This window comes from Pan paniscus, chromosome 14, assembly GCF_029289425.2.
Source record: "Pan paniscus chromosome 14, NHGRI_mPanPan1-v2.0_pri, whole genome shotgun sequence".
Classification (NCBI taxonomy): Eukaryota; Metazoa; Chordata; class Mammalia; order Primates; family Hominidae; genus Pan; species Pan paniscus.
The window spans coordinates 50,676,054-50,702,076 of record NC_073263.2 but is presented as its reverse complement, the minus strand read 5'-3'; the positions used below and the strand labels follow the sequence as shown (position 1 = coordinate 50,702,076).

General features: G+C 41.1%; 1 protein-coding gene across 1 annotated transcript in view; it reads right to left on the bottom strand.

Moving 5' to 3' along the window:
* Positions 1-15,666, bottom strand: part of CDADC1 (cytidine and dCMP deaminase domain containing 1) — a 48,209-nt gene extending 32,543 nt beyond the window's left edge. The window contains exons 1-4 of the mRNA XM_003809824.5: positions 15,529-15,666; positions 14,683-14,777; positions 7,739-7,813; positions 4,148-4,325 (exon numbers count right to left, since the gene is read on the bottom strand). Coding sequence (XP_003809872.1) covers positions 4,148-4,325; positions 7,739-7,813; positions 14,683-14,777; positions 15,529-15,610 — 430 coding nt within the window. The 5' untranslated portion in view covers positions 15,611-15,666. The remainder of the gene's footprint in view (positions 1-4,147; positions 4,326-7,738; positions 7,814-14,682; positions 14,778-15,528) is intronic.
* Between the last annotated feature and the right edge of the window lie 10,357 nt (positions 15,667-26,023).

Below are 26,023 nucleotides of genomic sequence, written 5' to 3'. Positions count from 1 at the left end.
TATACGAAAATTATCTGGCCTCATATAGATATGTGGTTGAAAAAGGAGTATTTTAACAGCCATTTCAGATACTTGTGAATATTCTTCTTTGGCACTACATAAAAATTTGACAAGGTATAGTTTCTTAAAGGTTAGTTACAATGTAGAATCTGAAACCATATCAATAAACTTTTTGAACTGTTACGTTAAAGTCCGTTGGTCTGTCTTGCACTTAGAATGGCTTTTACTCATGCATGATTTTGTAGCATTGTGCATTGGTCATCCGGAAAACAATGATTTACTGATTTTACAATATTAAAAAAAATCCCGTTCATTAATATCACCACCAATCCCATCAAAAGAGTCTAAGTGGTGAGATGCTGTCAGGCTCATAATAGAGAATATGAGTTTTCCAAAATTCTAATTTTCACTTGATAGCTCAAATTTTATCACTGGCAACAAATACTGTCAGTTGTTTATCTGAAAGTGACAGGTTCACTATATTTTCAAGAAAATATCTGCCAAATATCCAAGTCTAACTAACCATTGTCAGTTCATGATGTTCCATTAAAAAAGTAGATAAGTCAGTCTGCAACTCAAACAATCACATACATGGTTTTCCTTAAAGCCATCTTCATACCTTAGGTCTGTAGCAAAAGCACTTTATACCCACCTCCTGTTTCCTCACACAGAATATTAAAAAGATGCAGACTCAAGTTGGGATTTAATAAAATTGATACTTTTTACTGTTTCATCAAGGACCTTCTTATGTAAAACTGGTTTTCTTTTTTCCCTCTGAGTGCAGTGAAGAGTATGACGACTACCAGGGCAGTTTGGCACCACTGTCTTAATGATATGGAAACAGGCTGGGTGCAGTGGTTCACGCCTGTAATCCCAGCACTTTGGGAGGCTGAGGTGGGCAGATCATGAGTCAGAAGTTCGAGACCAGCCTGACCAACATGGTGAAGCCTCGTCTCTACTAAAAATACAAAAATTAGCCGGGCATGCTGGTGCACGCTTGTAATCCCAGCTACTCAGGAGGCTGAGGCAGGGGAATCGCTTGAACCTGGGAGGCGGGGGTTGCAATAAGCTGAAATTGTGCCACTGCACTCCAGCCTGGGTGACAGAGCGAGACTCTGTCTCAAAAAAAAAAATAAAATAAAAATAAAGATACGGAAACAGTAGTTTTACCTATCATTGTTTTGGTACCATTAGTATGAATGTAGTGTTTTTGTTTTTGCTTTTTGGGACAGGGTCTCACTCTGTGGCCCAGGCTGGAGTGCATTGGTGAGGCACGATCACAGCTCACCACAACCTTTGCATCCTAGGCTCCAGTGGTCCTCCCACCTCAGCCTCCCGAGTAGCTGGGACTACAGGCATGTATCACCACGCCTAGCTAATTTTTCTATTTTTAGTAGATATGGGGTTTCTCCATATTGCCCTGACTGGTCTCAAACTCCTGGGCTCAAGCAATCCACTTGCCTCAGCCTCACAAAATGTTGGGACTACAGGCATGAGCCACCATGCCCAACCTGAAGGTAGTATTATTATGAAAATAACATTGACCTCGTGGACCATCAGGAGTCCACAGACCACACTTGGAGAACCACTGTGCTACAACAATCTTTGCCTTATAACTGAGGTAATAGCAACTCTAACTAAAGTAATCTAGCTATAGCATGGGGTTCAACCATGCCCCCTTCCTAAGATAACTAACTATAATACATAAGCCTAATCTAACATAGCAATTTTGTTTATATATTGTCCAACACCAATACACAAGCATTTCCACTGTAGGTCCTTCCTGACTTTCCATACTTCATTATCTTTTTTGTCAGGATGAAATGTCTTAAGACATCAAGCAGTGATGAGTTACCTGCACTCTCCTATTCTTCCCACTAATTTGTGGCTCCGAGGCTATTAAGACTGCTTTCAGCACAGTTAGCTCAGCACAAAGCACAACTATCTTTTATTCATTTTTCTCCCTTGATCTGGAACAGATCAGCCAACAAATGTTTTGGTTCTTTCACATTCTTTCATTTCTGTATCAATGTCATCATCTGAACCCTATTTGTACATTGCCTAATGCAATAGTCTACTAATCAAGCTCCCAATCTCTAATCTCTCCCTGTTCCAATTCAATAACAGCAATAACAACAAAAATTTCAATCATGTTACATCTTTCTCAAGAATCTTCAAGGTCTCCACATTACCTATAAACAGGAACTGTAGATCAGTTGAACATGAGTGATAAAATGCATGTCCAATCTGCCTGGTTAGTTGGGAAAAGGTGAAAAAAATGCCACCACCACTTTCATACCTATCTTCTCAATGTATTGGTAACTGCAGTTGAGAATATAGAATCCAATCACTACCACAGATACCTACCTGCTCGAAATACTTGTTGCAGGCCGAGAGGTTTCTAGCCACATGATCCATTTCTTCTAGAAGTTCTGCCATTTATAGCTCAAGGCACTGACCTTGACATAGATCTGATCATTACTCTTAAGGCTTTGCTGTAAATAAAAATAGCTCTTTCTCACAACAGGCCTAGGAACTCTGTTTTATAAGATAAAGTCCAAAGGCTCTACAGTTCTTCAAAGTTCTCCACTATCACTATAATTCATCTGCCACTGTTCTCCAAGAATAATTCTCCATTTCAAATACTGACCCTAGAACTTTGCTTCTTACAACTTGATGACTCCATATACACTGTTCCCCCTGACCAGGAATGTGTTCCTCTTCCCCTACCTATGACGTATCAAGATCAAGCTTAAGCCCCAGCCTTTCATAATATGGAAATCTGCAGGGATCACTATTTCTCCTCTGAGACCAAATATCACTTACAACCTGTATCGCTGATTTGGTGCTAGATAATGCATCATATTAAATTGTTATTTTGGCCCCCAAATAACACCTCGAGAGTAAAGATTAGGAACCACATTAGTTTTTTTGTTTTTTGATCTGCCATGATGCCTATGCAACAAGATGCATTATTTTTTAAATGAAAGAATGGTCGGCATATACCTGGGTGCAAAACAGAATCATAAGCACAAAGAGGTTTAGTGAATAGCCTGGTGTGGACGGATGGCTATACATTAAAAATTTGTGTTCCTCCTTCCAATGTGTAGAGTAGTCACTGAAAGACAGCTGCCCAGTGGGAACAACAGTTCCCACAATGGATGAGAACAGAAATGATGTATGTGACTTCCAGGTCAGGGTTTTTAAGAAGCAGGTTCACCCTCTCTACTCATTCTTTCTCAGTCTGCCTCTGGATACAGAGGACTCAAAGCCCTAGAGGTGACAACAGCAATGAGACAGAAGATGCCTAGCCCAGGAATCAACCAAATGGAGAAAGCTGCCTGCTGTTTAGCAACACATGTGCTGTACTATTATACAGGTGATAAATATCTAGTACATTAAGTCACTGAAATTTTGTTTTGTTATAGCAGTTAGCATTAGTCTACTCATACACTGAGGGTCATTTAATAGGTTAGTAGACATGAATGAGACCAGAATCCATGTTTTCTGATGCTTACTCTTATAATGTATCAAACTGTCTTCAGATATATATTTATATATTTTTTATTTTATTTTTTAGAGACAGGGTCTTTCTCTGTCACTCAGGCTGGAGTGCAGTGGAGCAATCATAGCTCACTACAGCCTTGAACTCCCGGGCTTGAGCAATTCTCCTGCCTCAGCCTTCTGAGTAGCTGGGATTACAGGTGCAAGCCATAGCACCTGACTTTCAGATATATATTTCTAAATTATCTCTGTGGTATTTAGCAAATGTGTTCCCACTGACTGCTCTCAGAGAAACGCTCCTTTCTTCGTTTTTTTTTCTGGAGACAAGGTCTTGTTCTGTCACCCAGCTTAGAGTGCAGTGGCGCAATCACGGGTCATTGTATCCTTGACATCCTGGGCTCAAGCAATCCTCCCACCTCATTATCTCAAGTAGTGGGGACTACAGGCATGCATCACCATGCCTAGCTAACTTATTTTTTGTAGTGATGGGGTCTCCCTATGTTGCACAGGCTATTCGTGAACTCCTGGGCTCAGGCGATCCTCCTGCCTTGTCCTCCCAAAGTGCTGGGATGACAGGCATAAACCACCACGCCCATCCCAGATAAATACTCTTAATCCCCAACAAACCCTTTTCTGCACTTACCATTTACAATCATTTTCAAACAAGCAGAACATGGTTTTCTGGAAAAATAAAGATCACAGTTTTTCAGCCTTGACCCATGTTTAATAAGAGCAATCTGCCCGGCATGTAAATCTTCACTAGAACAGTGGAGACCCACAATTTTCATGTTTTTCACCACCACAAGACCAGTTCTCTTTACCTACATTAAGATATAAAATAACAACTTATTAGTTATAACACCTAATAATCATATTATGGATTATACTTGAATTATTAATAAAAATGGAAGTTTTGTTTAATTCTTTATCTAAACAGAGTTTGTACAAAGCACATTTCTCATTAGATCCAAAAAGCTTCTGAAACTTTAGTGTTGACTTTAGGCCAGAAATTTTCTAAACCTAGGCTCTACTAATCAAACAATTAAGCATGTAATTATCATTAATTTGTTCTAGTGAAAGATTAGATACATTATAACCTAGTAAAGGGCAAGAACTAGGTCAATTTGACTTGTTTCTTATAGGATTAAGTGTAGTACCATTTAGTATTAAGCTTCTAGATGGTAATAAAGAATATAAAGCCCTGATTTTACACATGGATAAGTAAAGCCCAGAAAGTTTACATGACTTTCTGAAAGACCCACAGATGGTAAAAGGCAGAACTAAAGCAGAGGTCATCTTAAATTCTAAAATATTTTAGATATTGACCAAAGTAAAGATAATTCTCAATTTCTTTTGAGAAACTACTGGCTGTATCAATTTTTAGCACTATGGCAGTCTAGACTACTATAGTTAGGTCCCACCTCCTACTATAGGTAAGTTATAAAAACAAAAAGAAGGAAGACATACCATCAAGTGTCAAAAAGGATGAGAGAACTTGATGTCAGAGTAGTGAGCTTGAGCTACCTTAGCAATATTCCACAGAGCAGGGACTGGCTGAGCCTGAATTAAGCCCTGCAGACTGGTTACTGACTGGGGTTCTAAGCACTTCCAGTGGATCTCTCTGAGTGAAGGTTTTGTGTTACTATTGAACCTAAAGTTTCTCAACTTAAACAAATACTAATCAAAGCTGGTATAACAATATCAGATAAAACAGACTAAGGTTAAAAAAAAAAGTCAGTTCTGCATAAGGCACAAAACAGTCTATGCTGTTTTCACAGCAAAAGCCTCTGAAGTAAGGAATGTAAACCTGATCCTTGGGCTTGGGACTGACTGTTACATGAGGGGAGCTTGGGCTAAGGAGAGGGTGTCCCTATTCCCCATCCCCTTCCAAAGGGATTTAACCCTATACTTATCCCCCAATACAGCATATCTGAAATCACTTTAAGGATCAGACCAAAGCGATATTAACTAGTCAAGTTTCAGTTTCGGTTTGGAGTATGAATGTTTGAGATTACGGAGAATAATTTGTAAACTATCTAAAAAAGAAGGAACAGAGAAGATTATATGGAATTCCATTTCTGAGTTAACCAACCATCTCCTAAACTAGAAGGACATTTATAAAGGAATACAAAAATCTCTGCTTTACAAAATATATACCTAAGGATGTATGTAAAATATGAAAAACCTATCTATATTGGCTTTTAAAATAAGCTTTAAATTGATCTTGAATTTGTGAACACTTTCCCCTCCCTACCAAAATTTCTTGAGTTTTATGCTCCTCAAATGCGAAGTATATATTATTATTGATTTCTGAATACTTTCAATAAGTTTGTTTATTTATTTATTTGAGACAGAGTCTCACTCTGTCGCCCAGGCTGGACTGATTGATTGATTGATTTGAGACAGTCTCGCTCTGTCGCCCAGGCTGGAGTGCAGTGGCACTATCTCGGCTCACTGCAAGCTCCGCCTCCCGGGTTCATGCCATTCTCCTGCCTCAGCCCCTGGAGTAGCTGAGTAGCTGCCACCACGCCCGGCTAATTTTTTGCATTTTTAGTAGATATGGGGTTTCACCATGTTAGCCAGGATGGTCTCGATCTCTGGATCTCATGATCCGCCCGCCTCGGCCTCCCAAAGTGCTGGGATTACAGGCGTGAGCCACCGTGCCCGGCCAATACGTATCATCTTGGAAAAGAAGTAATGCTGCCTCATCAAAAGATCTTGACAGAGCTCCTATTGTTAAATTCAATCAACGTAACCAGTGGAAGTGGCTGCAAGGGAATGATTTCAGCTTTAGATTTTCCTAGTTAAGCAGACAGAAATAAAGCCAGAACAAAACATAAAAAAAAAAATTGTTCCTATCAAGTGAGAAGCACACTCATCAACTTATTTGTTATTAGAACAATCTTTTGGGTCGAGTTTATCACTTTTTTGTCCAGAGTCCTTTTTACCTCAGAAAATATGTATTTTTTCATTTTGCATCTAGGTAAGGCCAAAATACCAAGTTTGAGACAAAGATTTTTCCATCCCAAACTCAATAAAACAAATAAAAGCTCAAGTTGCATTCCATTTTGGCACTTCCATTTACCACAACTCCCAGAGGACTGAATCTTTTCAGTGAATCACTGCTCTGAATTTGATTTTGCTTCACTTCGCTAACATTTTGGCAAGTCATCTATTTGATCCTAGTCACAGAGTTTTACACTAAAACATGGGCAAAAGGGGACAGTCTGTTTTGTATATGGACTAGTACACTGACTTAAATGGTGATTCACTATTTTTTTTCCCTTGGCCTTTCTTATTATGAAAACATGTAAATATTCTGAGACAAATTATTTCTATATTCCTACTGGGCTCACTCTCAGAATGAATTAGGAAATCTCTAGGAATATACATCGGAATCATCAAGGTAACTCTTCAAAACATACATGCTTAGTCTCCACTCTGTACCCAATGAATCGGAACCTCTGGAAAACTCAAAGGAATAAAGTAACAAGGAAATACTATACAATATTAAAAAGAACAAGGTTCATCTTTCAAGTCTGCACTTACCCTACTTACCAACTATTAAGTTAACCTGTTACTGTTTCATGGATATTAGCAGAAAACATGAAACTTCTGGGTTAGAAACAATGAACTTTATTATTTGCAGCACAGCAGTCAGTATGAGCATCATTTCTGTTTCCTGCCCTCAAGCCCCATGAGGGGTAATACAAATGGGCACAGATGGCTGCCTGGACACAGGGTGGGTAGTGTTATAGGAGAGGAACACTGAGCTTGAGGGTCCTACTGTTTCACAGCAGAAAGTAAGCCAGATTGCTTTTTGTCCTGGAGGGAGATATTACCTCAACCTTCAGGGTTGATCACTGCAAACACAACTCTGAGAAATGACCCAGGTAAAAAGTGGTTAGGGCCTTGCATTCTTGGCATACCCAGCAAGGTGTGTGGGAGTGTGAGAGAACTAAGGGAGAGTATTTCTTAACACATCTATATGAACCCTCAAGAGTTTTTTTTTTTTTTTAAAGCAAGATGTAGGATGTAGCATAGAATAATCCCATCTGTACTTTTTTTTTAAAAAAAGGAGTGACATATAGTCTTGTAAATATACAGACCATTTTTAGAAGAGTATTTTAAAAACTCCCTTGATAGTAGAAATGGAGGCACTTTTATTCTACTTTATACTATTCCTTTTGCTTTGTTATTATGAGCATATATATGTGAAATCATAAAAATTTACCTGTCTTTTGTCAGTAGATACTCTGGTCCTCTCTTCATTATCTCCTAAGGGTCCATGCTTTCCCTCTTCATTTTTCTAATAAAAATCAGATTAAGGAAAAAAAAAAGATTAGCACATAAGACATATGACTAATTCAATATTCCCATATTTAAAGGCTGGCTTCCTTGGCTTTGACCATTTTTTTTTCCATGATGAAACTCTACATTGACTTCCCACTTTGTTCGGATCAAGTTCATACTACTTTACCTAGTAAATAAACCTTTATAATCTATCCCCTATGTACTTTCCCAAAACATAGAAGGATTGGAAATTGTAATGAGAAAATAAAATTCTGAAGTTTATGGTTTCAGAATTGTGGCAGTTTTGAGTAATGGAAAAGTCCAAAGTGTGGCCATGAATGACTAAAGTGGAATAGAGGTAAATTAATTGGAATTGAGAAGATAAGGAACTATGTAGCAAAGGTATTAGATCGGGATTGTGGTAGGCAGGATAATGCCCTGCCAGAGATTTCCTTGTCCCAGTCACTGGAGCCTGTGACTATGTTTTGTTACATGGCAAGGAGGAATCAGTTTGCAGCTGGAACTGAGGCACTAACCACCTACCTTGACATAGGGAGATTATCCTTGATTATCTGATTGGCCCGATGTTTATCACAAGGGTCATTATGAGTAAAAGAGGGGTGTGGGAGAGTCAGTGATGCAACATGAAAGACCTGACTGGCCATTGCTGGCTTTGAAGATGGAAAGGGCCCATGAGCCAAGGAAAACAGACAATCTCCACAGGTAGAAAAGGCAAGGAAAGGTCCTCCCCTAGAGTGTCTGAAGGGAATTTGGCTCTGCCAACACTTTGATTTTAGCCCAGTAAGGCTCATTTCACACCTCTTACCTACAGAACTGTATAATAAATTTGTGTTGTTTTAAGCCACCAACTTTGTGGTCATCTGTTATAGCAGCAATAGAAAACGAATACAGGTATATCCATGAGGAAAAAAGTGAAAACTTGAAGTAGAAAGAAAGTTTTGAGGCAGGGACCAAAGTCCTTCATTTATTAGTTCAACAAATACTTATTGAACCCTTGCTACATGACAGCCTAGTTGCTCAAGATGCAGCTCTCACAGGGCTTATGATTTATGAAAACAGGAAAGTGACTATGAAGTAAGTTGATTAAGACAAAGAAAGTGACACAGAATTCTGTGAGCTCCAAAATAGGTGAGATAGCCAGGGGCAGTGGCTCACACCTGTAATCCCAGCACTTTGGGAGGCTAAGGCAGACAGATCACGAGGTCAAGAGTTCGAGACCAGCCTGGCCAACATAGTGAAACCCTATCTCTACTAAAAATACAAAAATTAGCTGGGCATGGTGGTGCGCACCTGTAGTCCCAGCTACTCGGGAGGCTGAGGCAGGAGAATTGCTTGAACCCGGGAGATGGAGGTTGCAGTGAGCCGAGATCACGCCACTGCACTCCAGCCTGGGCAACACAGCAAGACTCTGTTTCAAAAAAAAAAAAAAAAAAGGGTGGGATAGTTAATACATTGATAAAGTTTTAAAGTAGGAATGGGAAACTTTGTAAATGTTGACCTGCTAGTCTTATGAAACAAGTGCTGGATGCTAGAAAAGAAAGAACCATCAAAAAGAAGTTCATAAGAAAACCCATGTTCTGGGAATGAGGTTTCTGTTCAGACAGAACAGGAAGTAGAGGAAGTGATGGTATCAGTGGAAAAACGGTAAGGATGTGGGTGCTAGTAGTGGTAATAATTATATATATGAGTGATGATAATAACAGTACCTAACATCTACTGCATGTTTATCATGTACCAGGCCCTAAATTATCTCATTTAATCCTTATAACTTTATAAAGTAGCTCCTATTATTCCCATTGTACAAATGAGGAAATTGTGGCTGAGAGAGATTAAATAATTCAACCATGGTCACACAGGTAATTAAGTGGATATGCCAGATCCAGCCCAAGATCCATTGTCTTAACCATTATGCCACATTGCTTCTGTTCTGGAAAAGTACAGTGAGGGCCTTTAGCATAAGGTACCAGAAGACACAATGGAAAGAGTTAGGAGGCTAGGTGCGGTGGCTCATGCCTGTAATCCTACCACTTCGGGAGGTTGAGGCGGGTGGACTGCTTGAGCCCAGGAGTTAGCGACCAGTCTGGGCAACATGGCAAGACCACATCTCTATTAAAATAAATACATAAACAAATAAATAAGGAGATAACAACAACAACAACAACAACAAACACATAGTACCTAACATGTGCCAGGCACTAAGACCTTTACAAATATTAACTCATTCATTTCTCATAAAAGCCTCATGTAGTATATACTAGTAACATTTCATTTTACAGATGAGGAAGCTGACACAGAGAGGTAGAGTTACCCAAAGTTATACAACTAGTAAGAGGCGGAGCCAGAGTCTGAACCCAGGCAGGCTGGCTGTAAAACCACTGGCTACTCTAAATTACTAGACTAAGGTGCTGCTCCAATGTTTATACTAGCATTACAGCATAAGTATTTTCTTATGTTAAGTGAAAAGGGTAGGATCCAGAGTTAAATGATCTCATGTAAGTAAAGAAAGTAAGAGAAAAAAGACTGAGGAACAATTTTTAAAAAGTAATTAGTCTCTAGGAGGTGGAATTATGATAAAATTTTTCTTCTGTCCATTTTAAAAATAACAAACATATATTACTTTGGTAACTCATAAAAATACTTTTAGTAAGACAAATGTTGGTAAAGTATCAAAAGCAGTATTTCCAATATAATTACATGTCTAATTGCATCTTGGTATTTCTGTGATTTACTCTGTACAACAAAAGCAGACTAAAGAATTTAAGTGAAACAATCTTATTACTTTAGCTTAAAGAAGATTTTTTTTCTCTTAATTGGAAAAAGTTTGTACTCAACTCTACGAATACCATGTGCAAATAATACTGGAAAAAATATACTATAGTAAATGGTAAAGAAATATTAGGCACAAAATTGGGCAACATTTTGAGAAATTTAATATTTCCACAAGTATAAACACAATGGCAGCATATACTACATGCATATGAAATTTAGATGTATTCTTACTGTATAATTTAAAATTAATAACTTATCAACCCTGTAACAGTACCAAACTGTCAAATACAAAATTGTGTTCCTGCTATGACTGCAACTACCTGCAAAATTATGTGGATATTAACTAGTACAAAAAGGAAATCCAAGAGAAAAAAATAGTTTTTAAAAATGTTGCAGCTATAAATTCAGTTTCAATGATAATGTTTGTACAATAAATAACACTACAAAAGTGGAGTACAATATGCTCCCTTTCATTCTGTATTCTTCCCCCACACTATCATTGGTCTTGCTTTTTTGCAATGGCCATGATATCAGAAATTATATACTTCTGCTTTATTGACATTAAATATACAAGTAATTGACAACTTACAATCATGTTCTAAATACTTGGTAAATCTCCCTTTTCGGAATTTAAAACACATTTTTCTCATATAAACAATGTTAAAAATGATAGTCAAGTTCCCAAGCTAACATGCAAAAGCCTCTTTCACCCAGATCACTGCCAGAGTAATCCTGAGGCTCTCCCTCCCCAAGTGCCTTGGAGTCCCAAGGCCTGTAGGTAAGAACAGAAGTAAAGGCCTACCCAAGACCATGGTGAGAGGGTTGTAGTCCTAGGACACATGGGTATGGGAGCACAGCTGGAAAGACACCAATGCAGTGAATAGGAGCTGGGCATGCTCCAGGACCAGGAGCTAAGAGTGATAACCTTTCATATAGCCAAGTCAATCCTAGTTCCAGGTTGCCTGGCTTTCTGAAGACATGGATGTTCTTTGTTTTGATGCCTTCTGTACTCATTGCTATGTGTTATAACTTTCCATTTAAAAGCCTTAAATAGACATGCGTATGAGTCAGATTTCTAAATAAGATCCCAAATAAAATATTTGAAACAAAAGACTTATTTATTTTCATTTAGAAAACTTCCATGGTGCCCACCAGATGAAGGAATGAGATGCCAGGAAAACTTAGAGTTGTTGGCTTGGGAGAAAATGACAGTCATAACCTTGATCTTTTGTTAAACATGATATAAAGTTGTATAAAATTTTGTTGCTAATATAGTTTTGAAATTTCCTTGGTAGTATTTTTTTTAACAAAATGCTAACTGAAAGCTTCATCTCAGTTTTCTCAGATCCACAGCTTTCTCTATATAGTATGAGGAAACAGTAGGGTGTGTATTATTTGCAAATAAACTTCAACAATTAGTTGGCCAATCAATTCCTTCCTAATAGAAACATAAATGTCATTTCTCACTAATTAAATATAACTTGTGCCTGTTGAAAAAAAAAACTTAATTTCAGCACAGGATGTGGTGTGTATATAAAAAAACAGAACTAAAACGAGATCACATCTGGATATTTACAAAAAAAAGAACGCCTTTTCAAAATTTGTATTCAATCTCTAATATGTCCAGTTTTTATAAGTTTTTTTTTCTTTTTTTTTTCTTTTTTTTTCTGTCGCCAGGCTGGAGTGCAGTGGCGTGATCTCAGCTCAATGCAATCTCTGCCTCCTGGGTTCAAGCGATTCTCCTGCCTCAGCCTCCTAAGTAGCTGGGACTACAGGCATGCACCACCACGCCCAGCTACTTTTTGTATTTTTGGCAGAGATGGGGTTTCACCATGTTGGCCAAGATGGTCTCGACGATCTCTTGACCTTGTGATCTGCCTGCCTCGGCTCCCAAAGTGCTGGGATTACAGGCATGAGCCACTGCACCCGGCCTAAAAGTCTTAAACCTCTAAATATTTGTTTCTAATCTGGCTCTTCAAAATAAATTTTATCTGAAAACAACACAAAACAAAACAAAAAAACCCACAACACTACATAAAATCCCTAACAGCTTGGAAATCTACTTTCATAAAATAATACTAAGCTATTAACAAGTAGAAGGAATAAAGGAATTTCAAAATTAATGAAGGAAATGAAGAGCTTTCTCAGCCATTAATGACATGTAGAGCCAGATTGGGGGGATGAGGGTGAGAAATATGGAATAATGATGTATAATATTTTAAATAATGTTTTACTATCTATAAAACACTTCACATAGGAATTGGGGGAGGAAACTACACCAAGAGATATCATTTTATTATGAGAAGCGAATATCCTCACATCCTGTTAAAATTCCTCAATGCAATTTCTATATTGATAGGATAAAATCTAAACTCCTTTGCAAGGCATACAATGCTTTTTATGATATGATTCCTGTCTACATTGTCAAGCTCCTTTCCAGTCTCTTCCCTCTACCTAACTTCACTTTCTGGCCTGAGGACCACAAATTCTCTCATTGCTCCAAGCTTTTCCATGTAGAGTTCCTTGGCTTGGGCAAAAGTCCACTAATCCTTCATGTCTCAGTGCAAATACGACCTTCTCTGTGAATCCTTCCTTCACTTCCCCATATAGAGCCTGGCTCCCAGTCTTGCCAACATCTCTGCTTATACTATGTACTCACTCCACCAATTCTGTTTTAATTGTTTAAATGCCTAGTGTTTCTTCTCATTAGAAAATAAAGACCATGTTTTTTCTGCTTTGTGTCTCCAGTGCCAAGCACAAAACCTCATCCACAGTAAAATGAAAAGAGTAGGTGGTCTCCTAAGAGTACTGTGGGAATTTAAGGATTTATAGTCTTTCTTTGGAAAATCTAAAGCAACCTTTCAGCAGAATTATGGGCAAGTTGGAAACCTCAGCGAGTACATGCAGAATATAACTACAACTTTGTAAGAGTAAAAATAAAAAACCTCATGCTTAAGATTGGAAGTACCAAAATATTAACAGTAATGTTGTTAGAGTGGTGAGAAGCCACGTGTAATTTTCTGCCCCACCCCCCTCCTTTTACCTCTGTTTTAAAAAAAGTCTTAAATGCTCAACTTAACCTAATACTATTTTCCAATGGCCGTGGCCCCCTATAAAAATTAATGCCAACACCCTAAGCTTCCAAAATTATCAAACAGAAATGATGAGAACCTAGCGTCATGCCATTCCAAGCATGGAGGAAAATGAGAACCTAGCCCCTTGTTGCCCCAAGGGTAGGAGAAAGAAAAGACACAGGATGTCTATACTTCCAATTCCAATATATTGGCTTTTATGATTATTCTTACTATACATTTCTGATTTTTTTTTTGAGATGGAGTCTTGCTCTGTCACCCAGGCTGGAGTGCAGTGGTGCAATCTCAGCTCACTGTAACCTCCAACGATTCGTTCAAGCGATTCTCATGCCTCAGCCTCCCGCGTAGCTGGGACTACAGGCGGATACCACCACTCCTGGCTAATTTTTGTATGTTTAATAGAGACGGGGTTTCACTATGTTGCCCAGGCTGGTTTTGAACTCCTGACCTCAGGTGATCCACCCACCTCAGCCTCACAAAGTGCTAGGATTACAGGCGTGAGCCACTGCACACAGCCCATTTCTAATCTGTTTTGATCCTGTCTTTCAAGATCCAAAAAGAGACTACTTCCATCCAACATTAATCAATTAGCACTCATATAATGCTAGACCCTAAAGGGTATATGCTAGGTAAAATAAGACATGGTCTCTATCTCCAGGCAATTTATATATTTCTGTGGCAGAGGGGTAAACTACCTAGATAAAACACCAACAGTATATATAATTGGGGGAAATTATGTGGTATAGACAATAATCTTATTAGCCGAACTGACATATGAATACCATTAGTACCTGATAAACATGGTATTCTCAGAAAGTATTTTTAGAATGGAAGATGACTTATTACGGCTGGGAATTATAAAGTGTCATGTTAATCAATAAAGATATTTTTTAAATCTTAAGCCTTGTTAAGTTTGGTTTTAGGTATGACAGAAACTGGAGCAATAAACTCAGATTTTAAACCACTGCTTTTCTAAGGGGAAAAACTATGAAACAAATTATACCTGAGATTTTTGCCGCTGGGCTTCTGCTGGAAAGAGCTCCATCCAGAGGCTGAGCAGAGTGAAAAGGTTGACTTTAGAAAGCCTTGGTATCTGACCTACAAAAGAGACGACAAACACGTTAAACTTTGTTACTAATGGTGAAAAAGGGAGCCAATCTCAATGCCACTTAGGTGCTGCAGCCTAAGCCCAGCTGCTTTCGCAAGAGGCACAGAAAAAGATAGGGGACAAGAGAGTCAGAGGTATCTTAGCAGTAGACGCTTCAGCCTTAGTCGTGGCTACCTCCTTCTTCACTTAAAAAGTTGAGCCTTCTTTCTCCAGCCCTCACCCTGCAGGAAAAAACGGTACAGCTAATACACATAGCTGAGGGGGACAACCCAAAGCAAGCTGTGAAAAGTCTTCCCATCTGACGTCGTCGTGGTGCAAGCTTTTCTTTGGACTGTGATGGGGCGTTGCTAAAAGGAAAGCGATTAGAACACAGCCCGAAAAATGCGCTGACCTTCGACGGTAAAGCAGTCGAAATACAGGAAAGCGTCACGTGCGGTTAATTTGGAAATCAAGGCAAAAGCGCCGTTTGGAAATGTTCAGGCTCTTTGACCTCAGAGGCCCCAGCTCTAGGTCCTGTGAGAAGTAGCTAACAGGGGTAAAAAGCGAGACTTCAAAAGCCAGTGGGACCGAGCCGATTGGTCCTGGCGACCGCGGAGGGGACACGCAGAGGGCGGGCAGGAGACATCCAAAAGCAGCAGGGGAGGCAAAGAGGCTCAGACAAGGAATCTGGAGTTCAATGACGGGAGACGCACAGGGCAGAGCGAAAGGTAGGGTGGCGGGAGCAGGGTCCCGGACACTCACCGGTCATGCTGCCAGTCTGGGTGCTGACTGACCGCCCGGCCCTCGCGCTCTCCAGATTTTGCATCTGCCCAGCTTCTTTCATCCCAAACCTAGCGTCCTCTGCTGCCAAGGAAACTTCTCCCAGTCAGACATGATCTCGGCCCTAGCGCCCCCGCCTCTCGCCTCCTCTCAGCAACTGTAAGGCAACGGCCCATTAGGCGCAGCCAGATGACGCCTCAAGCTTGACCGCCACTTCAGGGCTCCTCGTGTGACGTCATAGAGAGGCGGGGCTTTGGCGCCAGAGGGCTGCCCCTCGGCCGGTGACCGAGTTAAGCACCGAGCTGTAAATCGCTTGAGACCTGTATTTAGTTGTTTTCTTGGTTTTGCCAAGTAAGGTCACTTGAGGATTTCTTGGCTCGAGGTCCCAGGTTGCGCAGACTCTGACTGCATCGAGTTGAGAATTTTGGTCAGAATGTTAAAGTGGAAACCTACCCCAGGCTGTCATGGTCAGTGTTTTAGAGAACTTCCTGGGTTGGGGTGTGGAGCTGGGCGGTCCAGGATGTTCTGTCATCAGAGACTGGCGGGTTCTGGGGAACTTGGTGCCGTGGAACACAGTAGGGACGTTCTGCTTCTCATCAAGAACATGAAGACATTAAGAGGTGGAATTGTAATGGAGAAAAAGGTGAGAGGAGGCAGTAGGAGTTATTTTGTTTTTAATTTCTAATGTCTAGTTTATTTCCACAAAACATCTGTATCATACCAGTTCTTTGAAATTTGTTCAGACTTGTTTTATGACCTAGATCAGCACTGTCCAGTAGGATTTCCTGTAGTATTCTATATCTGCACTGTCCAATATGGTAGCCACCAGCCACACGTGGCTATTGAGCATCTGAAATGTGGCCAGTACAACCAAGGAACTGCATTTTTAACTTCATTTAGTTTTAATTAATTTACATTTTAAGTAGTGACATGTGGCTATTGGCTACTACTGTATTGGACAGCATTACTCTAGACTCTCCTCCTGGAATTCCTATTAGGCATAGGTTAAACCTTCTGAGGTTCTAAATTATTATTTTTAAAATATTGCATCATTTTGTTTCTCTGAGCCACATTCTGGCTAATTTCTTCAGATCTATCTTTCAGCTTGCTATTTATTTCTTTGGCTTGTAGAATTTTTTCTAGTTCGCCTGTTCTGAGGGTAAAGCTCTTCAGGTGATTTGACTATATCCAGAGAACTCCATTCTGCACCTTTCCTGAAGTCTAGACTTTGTTGACAGTGCCTTCATGGCAATTAACACTAAGGTTTAAAGACAGGCCATGGTCTAGGAGAAAATATTTGCAAAGCATGTATCCAACAAAGGACTCATATCCAGAATATATAAAGAACCATATAAACTCAGAGTAAGTAAACAGTCCAGTTAGAAAATGGATCAAAGACTTGAATAGTCATTTCACCAAAGAAGATATACAGATGGCAAATAAACATGTAAAACAGTGTTCAGTGTCATTGGCCATTAGGGAAATGTATATTAAAACCACAATGAGATTCTACTACACACCTATTTAAATGGCTAAAATAACAAGTACTGACAGCACTAAATGCTAGTGAGGATGCAGAGCAACCGGATCTCTCATACATTGCTGGTAGGACTATAAAATGGCATAACCACTCTAGAAAACAGTTTGACAGTTTCTTATAAAGTTGCACATATGCTTATCATATCACCCAGCAATCACACTCCTGGGTATTTATCCTAGACAAACCAAAACTTATGTTCAAACAAAACTCTGTACATGAATGTCATGGTGGCTTTATTTTTAATAGTCAAAAACTGAAAACAGGCCAGGCATGGTGGCTCACACCTGTAATCCCAGCACTTTGGGAGGCCAAGGCGGGCGGATCATGAGGTCAGGAGTTTGAGATCAGCCTGGGCAACATGGCGAAACCCCGTCTCTACTAAAAATACAAAAAATTAGCCAGGCGTGGTGGCATGCACCGGTAGTCCCACCTACTCAGGAGGCTTAGGCAGGAGAATCACTTGAACCCGGGAGGCAGAGATTGCAGTGAGCCAAGATTGCGCCACTGCACTCCAGCCTGGGCGACAGAGTGAGACTCCATCTCAAAAACAAAAAAACAAAAAAACTGTAAACAAGCCAAACAGTCCTTAGTGAATGAATAGAAAGCAAACTGGAGTATATCCATGCCATGGGACACTACTCAGCCATAAAAAGTAATGAGCTATTGATACGTACAACTTGAATGAATCTCAAGGGCATTGTGGTGAGTTTTTAAAAGCCAGTCTTAAAGTGTTGTATACTGTATAATTCCATCTAGATACCATTCTCATAGCCAAAAAAAAATTATAGCATTGAAGAACAAATCCATGATTGCCAAATGTTATGGTTGGGACAAGGGTCTGACTGTTAAGAGGTAACACGACAGAGTTTCTTTGTGTTGACAGTTACTCATATCTATACATGTGATAAAATTCATAGAGCTATACACCAAAAATGCAAACTGGTACATTCAAAACTAGTAAAACACAAATAAGATCTATACCTGTATTAACAGTATTTTACCAGTATCAGTTTCCTGATTTTACCAAAGTGCTGTGAATATCTAAGACATTATTATTGCAGAAGCTGGGTGAAGGGTAACACAGGAACTCTGTATTATTTTTGCAACTTTCTTTAAGTCTTAAACTCTCAAAATAACTATATGTATATATATATACATACACACCTATATATGTTATATGTGTGTTTGTGTGTGTATCTTTAATCCCCAGCAGTCTAGATCTGCCCTGCCCTTCAAACAATCATTAGCTTTATTGCTCATTAACCTCTCTTTGGACTCCTGGTCTCATTCCATTTTCAGTCCTTTAGTATTTCAGAGCAGTTTAAATACTTGGACTATTTCTCTTACTTTCTTGCTAGCTCAGCCATATTTTATCCTGCATTTTTAGGTATTTGTAGCTGAAATATTTTTCAGACTAGGCTAACTTTTCCACAGTATTGGTGGAATAATTGTTCTGCTGCAGAGGAATAAGAGGACTAAAAAGGATTATAAAATGAAATTTTCCCTAAGTGCTGAGAAGTGGACAAGCTCAGAGCAGCTGAGTTCTACAAAGGCCAGTTTAATCAATAAAATGGTTTTTAAATCAATAAACAATTCTATATATCAAGTGGAAGGACCATGGGCTTTGATATGACAGAGACAAGCTGTATTCACACTCTAAGAACAGAAGTTATTTACCAGTTACTGTATCAGTTGGCTTAGACCCGGCTTGCTGTGGGTAACAAATGTGAACCCCCAAAATCTAAGACGGGTCTCAGTTAATTTAGAAAGTTTATTTTGCCAAAGTTAAGGATATGCGCCTGTGACAGCCTCAGGAGGTCTTGACGACATGTGCCCAAGGTGGTCAGAGCACAGCTTGGTTTTGTACATTTTAGGGAGATATGAAACATCCATCAACATATGTAAGATGAACATTGGTTTGGTCTAGAAAGGTGGGACATCTCGAAGTTGGGAGGGGGCTTCCAGGTCTTAGGTAGATAAGAAACAAATGCTAGCATTCGTTTGAGCTTCTGATTACCCTTTCTAAAGGAGGCAATCAGATATACATTTATCTCAGTGAGCAGAGGGATGACTTGAATAGAAGGGAGTCAGGTTTGTCCTAAGCAGTTCCCAGCTTGACTTTTCCCTTTAGCTTAGTGATTTTGGGGCCCCAAGATTCATTTTCCTTTCACACAAATGACCATGAAATCTCAGTGGCTTGCCCCCACAAAGGTTAATTTTTACTCATGTTACATGCTGCTGCTCCTGTGAATTGGCTCTGGGATCCAGGCTAAAGGAGCAGCCTCTGTCCTTTCTTTCTTTTTTCCACCCTCAATTCCCCTGTATGTGACTCACCTTCCTAGCATGCTAGTTGCTTCTTTGGCTTTCCAGCCCCTTCCTCTTCCTCTGCTGTAATAGCCTCTTCTCCCTTGAAGGGGAGGGGAGGGGAGGTTATCAAATGCCTTTTTGACTGACTTACTCAGGGAAGAAGGAAGGGAGGAAGGAATGGGCCAGGGAAAGAAGGAAGGAAAGGATGATGGTAAAACATTTATCACAAATTTTCATGAAGGGCTACATGATCCCAAGTAGTATGGTGCTTGGCAAAGCACAGGTGCTCAATACTGTTGGTTGTCCCTCCCTTTTTCATCTTTCATTTACCTATTCTCTATAGTAGCCTGAATTTTCTTTTACTCTAGGTCCTGTGGATTGGGAATGTTAGTCTTAGCTGTGTGTTTATTAGGACAGAATCCTGTGGGGAAAAGCAAGAGAGATCAGATTGTTACTGTGTCTGTGTAGAAAGAAGTAGACATAGGAGACTCCATTTTGTTCTGTACTAAGAAAAATTCTTCTGCCTTGAGATTCTGTTAATCTATAACCTTACCCCCAACCCCGTGCTCTCTGAAACATGTGCTGTGTCAACTCAGAGTTAAATGGATTAAGGGTGGTGCAAGATGTGCTTTGTTAAACAGATGCTTGAAGGCAGCATGCTCGTTAAGAGTCATCACCACTCCCTAATCTCAAGTACCCAGGGACACAAAAACTGCGGAAGGCCGCAGGGACCTCTGCCTAGGAAAGCCAGGTATTGTCCAAGGTTTCTCCCCATGTGATAGTCTGAAATATGGCCTCGTGGGAAGGGAAAGACCTGACCGTCCCCGAGCCCGACACCCGTAAAGGGTCTGTGCTGAGGAGGATTAGTAAAAGAGGAAGGCATGCCTCTTGCAGTTGAGACAAGAGGAAGGCATCTGTCTCCTGCCTGTCCCTGGGCAATGGAATGTCTCGGTATAAAACCGATTGTACGTTCCATCTACTGAGATAGGGAAAAACCGCCTTAGGGCTGGAGGTGGGACCTGCGGGCAGCAACACTGCTCTGTAAAGCATTGAGATGTTTATGTGGATGCACATCTAAAAGCACAGCACTTAATCCTTTACATTGTCTATGATGCAAAGACCTTTGTTCACGTGTTTGTCTGCTGACCCTCTCCCCACAATTGTCTTGTGACCCTGACACATCCCCCTCTTGGAGAAACACCCACGAATGATCAATAAATACTAAGGGAACTCAGAGGCTGGCGGGATCCTCCATATGGGATCCTCCATATGCTGAACGCTGGTCCCTCGGGTCCCCTTATTTCTTTCTCTATACTTTGTCTCTGTGTCTTTTTCTTTCCTAAGTCTCTCGTTCCACCTTACGAGAAACACCCACAGGTGTGTAGGGGCAACCCACCCCTACAGAATCCTCTCAACAAAGCAAGCTGATGGTCTGTGGAGTTGATCATAGTCACTGAATATGTAGCTGGATCTGCTGATGCTGGTGGTGCTTATGGAATACCTGGCTTGTGGAAGAAAATGTACCTTACACTCAATTTTGCTCTTGTGAGAAGGCACTCCATGACCAGTGCCAGAGACACTGGGTTTTAGCAGATAAAGCATTTACCTATAGGGTCACCAAAGGAGGAGATGGGAGGGAATCTTAAATCCATCTGTCTGAGGAGTTTGGGGCTACAGTCTTTAGGGTTTTGGAGTGGGCCCAAGTGTGGAGAGTGTTCATTGGTCGAAGAGCACAGGGTGAAGTCATGGGATAGGGAGATGAAGAAGCTGTGTTCTTATGCTCATCCCATTCTTCTGTGAGGGTCTCCAAACTGGTCACTGAAATTTGGATCTGAGAACATCTTAAGCAATCCTTAAACAAAAGCCTTATGATTCTGTCAGAGATCATCTCTATAGGAACAACAGGGATGCAAATCAATTTTTAAACAGTCTTATTGAAGTAGGATATTTCCCTGACCGCTTTGCAGGACTCGCAATAGGGGTGCCCCATTTACTCAGCCCACAGCTCTCAACTCCTTGCGGGAGGGAGTGCATAAGCAAATAAGGCAGGAACTGGAGTACACAACCACTGGAATCAGCTGGCCACTTCGTCACCAGCAGGAGTGAACTCCACTCATTCAGACTCACAGCTCTCCACCCCTTATGGGAGGGAGCACACAGGTGAGCAGGTGCAGGAGCCAGGGTGAGCACTTTTGAGCACCAGCAGGAGCAAACTCCATGCATGCCCCCAAGGCAGTATCTGGTGGGGTGCCTGCAACCCCTGAAGCCCCAGAGGGAGTGTTACAGTGGTCTTTTAGCTCTGCCATCTGCAGACAGCTTAAGTGTTAACAGCTCTGCAGAGCCTCCCTCTGCCTTTTCATGTGAGGGAGCTGTCTTCCACCAGTGAGGGCAAAGGGCCAGTGTGACAGCCTTTTGCATCTGCACTTGTGGCTCCTAGGCTCTTGTTTGGCATCCAGGAGAAATGAGTTTGGACGAAGGAATTGAAAGATGGTAAAAACAGGATTTTATCCCTGATAAAAGTGGCCCTCAGCAGGAAGGGGAGCTGAAAAGGGGATGGGGTGGGAAGGTAATCTTCCCCTGAAGTCCGGCTGTCTCTGGCCAGATTCTTCTCTGAAGTTATGCTGTCAAGCTGTCTCTCTGAAGTCAAGCCACTTCTCTCAGACGTTGAGCCATAGTCTCTGATGTCCAGCTGCTTCTCCTTTTTGCTGGCTGAGTCTGGGGTTTTTATAAGCACAGGATAGGGGCAGGGTGGGCCATGGGTGGTTTTGGAAAAGGCAACATTTGAGCGGGAGAACAGGGATGTAAGTTCTCACTTTGGGCTGCAGTCTCAGGCTTTTTGGCTTGAGGATGGGACTTTGCCAGGGACCTGCCCCTGTCTGCCTAGAATTTCTCTGCCTCCTGTCTCCATCATTATAATCTTAATGTCAGAAATCCTATCTTTAGGAAAAATGGGGATGCAAATGGTCAGGATCTAGTGACTTTTGGCAACAAGGAAGTGTGCTGAATTGTGGCCTGATTAGTTCTTTTTTTTTTTTTTTTTTTTTTTAAGACAGAGTCTCATTCTGTTGCCCAGGTAGGCTGGAGTGTAGTGGCACAATACTGGCTCAATGCAACCTCTGCCTCCTAGGTTCAAGTGATTCTCATGCCTCTGCCTCCTGAATAGCAAGGATTACAGACACATGCCACCAAGCCTGGCTAATTTTTGTATTTTTAGTAGAGACCAGGTTTTACCGTGTTGGCCAGGCTGGTCTCGAACTCCTGAACTCAAGCGATCCACCCACCTTGGCCTCCCAAAGTGCTGGGATTACACGTGTGAGCTACCGTGCCTGTCTGATTAGTTCTTTTTTTTTTTTTTTTTTTTTTGGAGATACGGAGTCTTGCTCTGTCGCCCCAGGCTGGAGTGCAGTGGCACGATCTCGGCTCACTGCAACCTCTGCCTCCCAGGTTCAAGCATTTCTCCTGCTTCAGCCTCCCGAGTAGCTGGGGCTACAGGCACATGCTGCCATGCCCAGCTAATTTCTTTTGTATTTTAGTAGAGATGGGGTTTCACCGTGTTGCCTAGGCTGGTCTCGAACTCCTGAGCTCAGGCACTCTGCCGGCCTTGGCCTTCCAAAGTGCTAGGATTACAGGCGTGAGCCACCGCGCCCGGCTGATTCATTCTTAATTATAACTATATTTCTGTCCAGAACCCAGCATGCCATTCTTGTCAACCCTGTGGGGATGGTTTCAATTTGGTCATTTCGGGCAAAAAATGTGATTATCCCCACCACCCTGAGTCTGGAGATTAAGGTTTGCTAAACAATTCTTAGAAGGCCATTCCTGGCAGCACTTCAACCCTGAGGAAGCAAAAAGAAACCTGAAACAAAATCCAGATGCCCTTCAGGAATATGTGCTTTGTTATGGAGGGAAGTGCTGCCAAAGAGAAATGACTTCTCAGATTTTCCATATATTGTCCCAAATAATCTTCTCAGAAAAGTAAACTTGGTGCCATGTAGATTAATGTGCTGCAGAGTAAGAATGTTCAGGCAGCCCTGGAAATGGTGCTCCCCTGAGGTGGGAAGGACTGGCAAGCCCACTTTCTCTTATTCTCCAAAGCTCTCTACCAAAAGCCTGCCTGAGAGGGGGTGGGCAGAGGGGCCTGGGCAGCACAGTCAATGTCCAAGCTCATTTTGGGTCCCTGTTTGTGTGGCACCTCTGGACTGTCAGGTAGGGCCACCTGGGTTCAGATATTTCTGAATCAGCATCCCTATAGAAGTTATCTAATTAGACACATTAGAAATCAACAGAAGGAGAGCTGGGTGCAGTGGCTTGTGCCCATAGTCCCATCCCTCTGGGAGGCCAAAGCCAGAGAATCACTTGAGGCCAGGAGTTCAAGACCAGCCTGGGCAACATAGGGAGACTCCATCTCTACAAAACACGTTTTAAAATTAGCCAGTTGTGGTAATGTGCACCTGTAGCCACAGCCACTCCAGAGGCTAAGGTGAGAGGATCGCTTGAGCCCAAGAGTTTGAGGCTGCAGTGAGCTATGATTGCACCACTGTATGCCAGCCTGGGCAACAGAGTGAGACAGCATCTCTAAACAAAAATAAAAAAAGAAATCAACAGAAGACACTAGAGGGAGGGGTAGGGATGAGAGGATGGATAGGAGAGGGAGTAGGGAGGAAACTAACACTGATGGAATATCTGCTATGATCAGACACCCTATGTAACGATAATGACAATAGTAATAATAGTATCTTACATTATTGAGCCTTTACAGTGTTCCAGGCTCTGTTCTAGGTACTTTATGTTTATTATCTCATTTGCTCCTTCCAGCAACCTTGTGATGTGGGCAATATTATTTAGCTCCACTTATAGGAACCAAGACATTCGGTAACTTGCCCCAATAGACATAGCTTGAAAGGGGTGGGGGCAGGATATAAATGGACATTATGACTTCATTTACTACCCACAACAACCCTATGAAATAGATTTTTATCATCTCCATTATGCAGGTGAGGAAACTAAGGCCCTCAGACCAGCAACATCGCCATCACGTGGGAGCTTGTGAGAAAAGCAGAATCTTGGGCTGCACTTCAGACTTTGTGAGTCAGAATCTGTACATCCACCACTGGGCTAGGCCAGTGGGCTCCAGCGATTCTCCAACTGGAGTATGCATAAGAGTCCCTCAGAGACTATGTTAAAACCCAGATTTCTGGGTCCCAGCCTTAGAGATTCTGAATCAGTGGTTTTTAGCTAAAGTATTTTGGCCCTCTGTAGAATTGCTTTTACCAAAAGCAACTGATACCAAGTACTTTTTGGTATCGTATCATCTGCTGATGTTAACTGATGCTACAAGCAAAATTTTCATACCAGATTCGAGCAAGTGTCAAAGTTTTATTTGGCCCGGAGGTTACAAACTTTTTTGGAAAGGCCCAGATAGCAAATATTTTAGGTTTTTCAGACCATTTAGTCTGTGTCACAACTATTCCATTCTGCTACAAAAGCAGCCATAGATGATATGAAAATGACTGAGTGTGGCCGTTTTCCAATAAAACTCAATTAACTCCCCCTCATTTAACTCCTAAAATGAGTGAACCGTTGGTGGTGGCAATGAGACCTAGTTCAGAGTGTATTTGAGGAACAGGATTTAAATACTTGAAGAGAAAAGGATTCTCTAAAATAGCTAAGTTAGGTACAATATGCCTGGTTAACTTTCTTTAGGGCAATAAAACCATATACTTTTGGGTTAACTTTTTAAAAAAGATTTTATTTTTTTAGAGCAGTTTTAGGTTCACAGCAAAATGGAGTGGAAAATAGAGATTTCCCATATGGCCCCTGCCACACACATGCACAGCCTCCCCAACTATTAACATCCCCCACCAGAGTGGTGCATTTGTTACAGTTGATGAACCTACACTGACATGTCATCATCACCCAAAGTCCACAGTTTACGTTGGAATTCACTCTTGGTGTTGTATATTCTCTGGGTTTGGGCAAATGTGTAGGGACATGTGTCCACCATTGTAGTATATCATACAGAGTAGTTTCACTGCCTTAAAAATCCTCCATGCTTTGCTTTATTCATCCCTGCACCCTAACTCCTGGCAACACTAGTCTTCTTTTTTACTGTCTCCATAGTTTTGCCTTTTCTAGAATGTCATATAGTTGGAATCATTGTATGTAGTTGTGGAGGCTAACGCAACTCCATCTTGGATGCCAATCCGCCCTGTTGACTTCTTGATTAACCTCAATTTAGGGAAGGCTGCTATCTTCCATTTTATCTACTGTTCCTTGTGTAAGAGCTTGTACTTACTGTAAATCCTGCCCTTAGGTCAAAACTCCCTTGACCATAAATTCTGCTCTAGGCAGATTCACATAGCATCTTGCCTTTCCCTATAATTGTCCTACACATTCCTTCCCTATGACATGGAAGCCCTGGGTCTGTGGGGGTCATAGTGTGGGAATCCAACACCTTGTCTGGCAGCTGCCCAGGACATTGCGGCTTCTCTTCCTAAGTCCCTGTTAAATGTTTTTGTTTGTTTGTTTGTTTGTTTTTTCCTGAGAAACCGAATGTGTCAGCCTCTTTCTTGGCCTCTTAGCTTCCGCAGAGTTTAGGGGTAGATTTCCATAGACCTGCCCATTGCAGAA